Here is a 6,288-nt window from a genome sequence, read left to right as displayed (position 1 = left end):
ATTCTGAGCAATCAAAAAACAATTATGAAAATAATAATAATACTTAATAAATAATTGGTCCCGATGTTGTTCATAAAACGATACTTTTTCGATTTGCGGTTGCCGGTTTCTACTACATGATAGTTCGGAATCGTTTTCGAATTAACACTGCGATTTGAAAATGAAAATTCAAAACAAAAATAAGTAATTAAATGTAATTAATAAAATTAGGTAAATATAATAAAACGTAAAGACAGACGATAACGACGCAGTCCGAGTGCGACTACGGCGACTGATAACGATTAACGATGAATAAAAAAAATCAAACCCGTTTAAAGCGGAAAGAGGCGGAAAAAACAAAACACTGGCCTATACTTGAAAGTTTGAAACACTTCTTTCTAAAGTTGTACAGGCTACATCTGCAGCTGGGCCTGCTGCTACGACTTGATGTACTATAGTGCAGATTGTAGATAACGCGCGATACGAATTACGATTATTATTGTTGTTGGACAGACGATTGTACGTTGTTGTAAAAAATAATGAATGGACTACGCATCGCGCTATCTATATTCTATAATCTAGTCGTAATGTTAACAAATGGGTTGTACAGTACGTGGCGCCATCTAGTGGCGATTACCCGCCAAACGTGAAATACTTGAAAACGGTGCGGCATATGTGGAGATTTGTGTGTAATTTCTATTTCTATTTTTTAGATTCTGAGTGGAACGATGAATGTATTGATTTTACAATGATGTGTGTTTTTTTATTTTTGTGTCTGTCATCACCTTTTAGGACAGTAAAAGTGCTTGGATTTTCTTCAACAGTACCTTTAGTAAAAAGTATATATTTTCTATGGTTGGTACTTTGGGGGGCCAATAGTTTTCAAAAGCGCCGTGAAAAACAAAAGAAAAATTAAGGAAAAACGGGAATTTTTACGCAAAAGCTGTTTTCGATAAAATCGATTTTGGTTTTTGGTGTAACTTTAAAACAAATAACCGTAGATACATGAAATTTTCACTGGTTGTTTATATTTCCATTTTCTATACATGATAAAATTTTCAAAATATTTTAATTTGTTTTGAGCTGTTTACGGACAATTTCAGTTTCCAATTTAATTAGTTTTTATTTCTATGAATGTCAATAAAACTTAATTTGTTGAGTCAAATTACTTGAAAATTTAATACAAGGCCCCTACTATATTGTTACAATGACATTTGAAAAATATTAAAAATCCTTAGTCACAGTTTTTTTAAATTAGCATTTAAAGTTCAAAAATTTACAAAATATGTAAAAATCACGAAAATTAGCAAATTATTTCGAGTTAATAATTCGTAAAATTTTTCTTTTTAGAACTAAGATTTTAAAATGTAATACTAGATTCTTTATAGGACAATCTACCTTTATCAAAAAAAAAATGTCTATAAGAAACTCAAAGTAAATTTTTATGAGCGTTTGAAGTTCATATTTTTACAACATTTGATATTCACTCGATTTCTTACGTAACGATTATCTTATTTTGTTGAAATTAAAAAACGAGTGACTGTAGAAACTTGAAAATTTCACTGAATGTTTATATTACCATTTTCTTTATACGATAAAATTTTGAAAATAATTTAACTTTTTTTGAGCTGTTTACTGACATTACAAGTTTTAAATTTTTTTAGTTTTTTTTTCTATAAATATCAATAATGTTTTATCTATTGGGCCAAAAAGTGTAAAAATGTAATACAAAGCTCCTGATATATTGTTACAATAACAGTTGAAAAACATTAAAAATACATAGGCACAATTTTTTTTTATAAGCATTTAAATTAATATTATTCGTGGGTATACTTGAAACTTCTATAAAATATACTATTATATATTTATGATAGTATCGTGGTTTGTTGTTGATGTATAACGCGTTATAAGTACCTAACAAGGTGTATCATCAATACACCTTGGTACCTATAGATATTGTGATATGATTAATTTGGAATTTATTATAGATAAATTTTTTTTAATACCATAGACTATATAATATTATGTCTTATACCTAGACTGATATATCTTCTCCGCTCAGAATCGTTTTTCTTATACAATGATATTATACCATTGAATTCAAATGTAATACCATCCATTATACAATGACCCACTTGTAATCTACTGTACAGCAGAGCGAAATCCACTTACCCGCCTTTTTTTTTGTAAGCATTTAAAGATCTAATTTTGACAAAATGTATCAAATTTAAAATTGAATAATTTTTTTGTAGTTAAAAATTCATAAAATGTCCAACTTTTATATCTAAGGATCGAAAAATTTAAAACAATATTTCACGTAAGTAGTTAATTCTGTTACCAAAAAATCTAAAAAATACATAAGCACAGTTTATTTTTATAATCATTTTAAGTTCAAATGTGGACGAAATTATGTAATAAAAAACCTAGAATAACTATTTTTGTTATTTTTTTGTGATAGTATAATATTATTCGTGGGCACTTAAGTTTCAATTGAAACTTCTATAAAGTATTCTAACGCGTTAAAGGTAAGTATCTAATGGATATTGTGATATGATTAATTTGGAATTTATTATAGATACCCATTAAATGAAATTATATATTAAAAACCCTGGAATAACCAATTTAGTTATTTTGATGTGATTGTGTAATATTATTATTTATTCTTGAGTACTTGAAACTTCTAAAGTATACTAATATACTATATTTATATATCTATGATGATATTACCACGGTTTGTTGTTGATGTATAACGCGTTATAACTTACAAGGTACCTAATGGATATTGTGATATGATTAATTTATTATAGATACCTATTATATAGGTCAATTATTTTTTAATACCATAGATAATTATTTAATATGTCTTATACCTAGACTGACATACCGTCTCCGTTCAAAATCGTTTTTCTTATACAGTGATATTATATCATTGAATTCAAATTTAATACTATCCATTATACAGTGACTCACTTGTAACCTACTGTACAGCAGAGCGACATCCACTTACCCACCTTTTTTAAATATGATCACCCTAGTATATACATTCATTTGTTTTAGAGTTACACCAAAAACCAAAATCGATTTTGCGTAAAAATTCCCGTTTTTCCTTAATATTTATGTTGTTTTTCTCGGTGCTTTTGAAAACTATTGGGAATTTTAAAATTTGACCTACCGAATGCACCAACTAGATTCACAATATATTGTTGAAGAATATCGAAGCAGTTTTACTGCCCAAACCGTGATGACAGACACAAAAAAAAATTAAAAGAAAAAAAACACACATCATTGTAAAATCAATACATTCATCGTTCCACTCTGAATCTAAACACACACATTATTGTAAAACCATTAAATTCATCGCTCCGCCGGAGATCCCTTAACGTCCCTTTGGGATAAAAGTTCGTACGGGACGTTGTTTAGCACACGGGAAAATGGGAGCGTATAGCCAAAACCGTAAACTCTAAAAGTGCCGGATAAGATATAAAACTGTATACTTAGGTACTTAAGTTAAATGGTTCAACGTCTTCAATAGTTCAATTAACTTAACTTCCCTACACTTACACATCACACTTCACTTAATTTACATAGGTATCACCCTTAGGTCACAACTAAATAATTCTGATAAATACGTTGTACCAAACTTCGCATTTTATACCTTTGAAGATCGAAATTTCTATGTAATATATAGAACGAAGCATTAGCGAACATTTTTACGACGCCACCCCCTATTCTTTAATAACATTGTGGATTTTCTAGAATTTCGATAACTTTCTTTTTTACAATTATTGCAATAAAAAAATATTGAGGGCTTTAATCGAGATAAAAACTATCTTATCTTTTAAGTTGGACCAAATTACACACAGTGTAAAAAATTTCATCGAGATCGGTCCTATAGTTTCGGAGTTCATCCCGGTCAAACATTGTGACACGGGATATTTATATATAAGACGAGATTTATATATATTAAGATTATATTATACTATAATACTTTAAATAACCACTAAAGAATAATAACTAAATTACATTAATGGATTATATTGATCTTACACAATGTATAAACTAATAACTATAATCCCATTCATAGGTAACATTTTGAGTTCTAGGAGCACGTATCAGAATGCAACCCAAGCACTTCTAAAATTTGACAAACACAACAAAATCAACAATAGAATTGACAGCACTAAGTGCTAAACTTAGTGCTAAACATTAACAATTTCATCTCTACGAAAGTCGAAAACAACCACTTTCAAATGACCACAACCAAAGACATCTGCAAAATACGCAAGTCATCCATTTCCAAAGGAGCTGACATCGTTATAGGAGGGCCAGGAACACGACATATTCAGATGTACCAGAGCCGCTAAGGCCAGCGCACCTTCCACCACTCAAGATATACACACTCTTAGACGACTACTGTACAATTTATATTATTAGAATAAAAACACTATTTCATTTTTACTGTTCAATATGACAAGACTCATTCAAATTATCATCTTTTGGTTCACAGATGGTCCTCATATGTAACAAGTAGATAGCCGACTACACCCTGTACAACAGCCATGCAAATTTCAATGTTTTGAGCACAATAATGTAGATAATACATGCAAAAACACACATTTTGAATAATACTCTATGGTAATTGATATTTTAATATTTATATATTATTGTAGGCATGTAACACATTATTTATATCCTTTTTTTATTTAATAGTATATTATAGTATTATTATTACCTATACCTGATATACAATTTGAGAGGTATAAGGTGTAGGTTACAATGTTACATTATAAAAGGAAAATTAATATCCAAAATGAAACACCAAATTTTTCTTTGCTCAAACTTTATTTGTAAGTTATGGTGAAAATTTTATTTCTAAATCAATTAATAATTAACTCATATGAGTCCATTTGGGAATCCAAGTTCAGTTTGAATAGTCTGAACAAATTTATATAGTAATGGGACATTGATTAAAAATTTTTATTGTCATTAACATGATTAATTAAATAATCATTATTACAGTTTATAGATGATCTGATATTTCAGAATAGGTACAAAAAAATATCGTGATTTAAATCCAAAAGTACATCAACTTTAAGTTTGGCATAAATGCAGTTTAGCCGCGAAAAGATTTTGGAATATTTTTTTTCAAAATGTGTTTTTGCATGTTGAATTTGATGGTACTTAAAAAAAAAATCACTCAAATTTAATTTGTTAGTTATATTCGAAAAACTTTAAAATGCTCGATTTTTGGAAAAATCTTGTTTTTGAGTTTAAAATACTAAGAATTTATATTTTTTGGAATTTTTTCTTATGAAATGTCAATATTTTTATGCTCAGCGTGTTGATGGAATTAAAATCTACCTATATTATGTAACTTACTTTTTTCGTTATTGTAAATAACCTTCGTAAAACCTACAATTAATTTTTATGTGGTTTATTATTAATAACATAAAAAGTAAATAAGATATTTAAATTCTGATTCCACTAACACGTTGAGCATAAAAATACAAACATTTCCAAAAACTCGTTTGGGAAGTAAACTACATTAATATTTAGTCTAAATGCTATATATTTTTTTTTTTATTTTAAGTCTAAATATACAATCTATATCAGATGACATAATAAGCATATATGATAAGGGTACAGATAACACGTGTACACAAAATACAAAAAGTGAGTAAAGAAGCTTAGAAGCCACCCAATGATGACACTTTAATGTTGATAGTTATATATGAACAAGTAAATGGATTATATATATTTAATTAGTTAATATTTTTTTTTTATTTCTATATTAAAATTTGTAGTAGGTCTCTACACATATTACATTTTAATCGTCTAGGAGGACTGCCGGGGATTGAGAGGGAGGAAAGGTTTTTAATTAAAGGATTTGAGTGGGAGGAAAGACGGTTGTGAAATCTTTTGTAAAAGTGTTTGGCTTCCTCGTGGATAGTTTTTAATTTTAGGTCTGTATGGAGAGTATGGTTAGATATGTACGGGGGAGCATTTGTTAATTTTCTTAGCGCAATGTTTTGAAAACATTGAATTTTATTTAAATTGGTCTTTTTTGCACTTCCCCATAGCTGTATCCCGTACGTCCAGATTGATTTCAGTAGTGTTTTGTAGATGAGGAGTTTGAAGCTTTAACCTAACCTAACCATGAAGGGAGGTGTGTTTATTAGAGACTAGAGGTTTGAGGATACGAAAGCGGTTGTTCAGTGAAAGTCTTTTTGCTCTAATATGATAGGCCTAAGTTAGTCTTTTATCTAATGTAAGACCAAAGTAATTAACTGAAGGAGAGGATGGGATTGG

The 6,288-nt window shown here is 28.8% G+C and overlaps 1 protein-coding gene across 5 annotated transcripts in view; it reads right to left on the bottom strand.

The window, feature by feature from the left end:
- LOC100161408 (receptor-mediated endocytosis protein 6 homolog) overlaps positions 1-533 on the bottom strand; it is a 9,837-nt gene extending 9,304 nt beyond the window's left edge. For 2 of the 5 annotated variants that reach the window (XM_029491774.1, XM_029491775.1), the window contains exon 1: positions 44-481. In XM_029491774.1, the coding sequence (XP_029347634.1) occupies positions 44-74 (31 nt within the window). In that variant the 5' untranslated portion in view covers positions 75-481. Of the gene's footprint in view, positions 1-43 lie in introns of all 5 variants that reach the window. The other 3 variants (XM_029491776.1, XM_008189771.3, XM_003247806.4) reach the window with 3 other exon arrangements.
- Between the last annotated feature and the right edge of the window lie 5,755 nt (positions 534-6,288).

This window comes from Acyrthosiphon pisum, chromosome A3 (genome assembly GCF_005508785.2).
Source record: "Acyrthosiphon pisum isolate AL4f chromosome A3, pea_aphid_22Mar2018_4r6ur, whole genome shotgun sequence".
NCBI classification, from domain to species: Eukaryota; Metazoa; Arthropoda; class Insecta; order Hemiptera; family Aphididae; genus Acyrthosiphon; species Acyrthosiphon pisum.
This window is presented reverse-complemented; position numbering and strand designations above follow the sequence as displayed.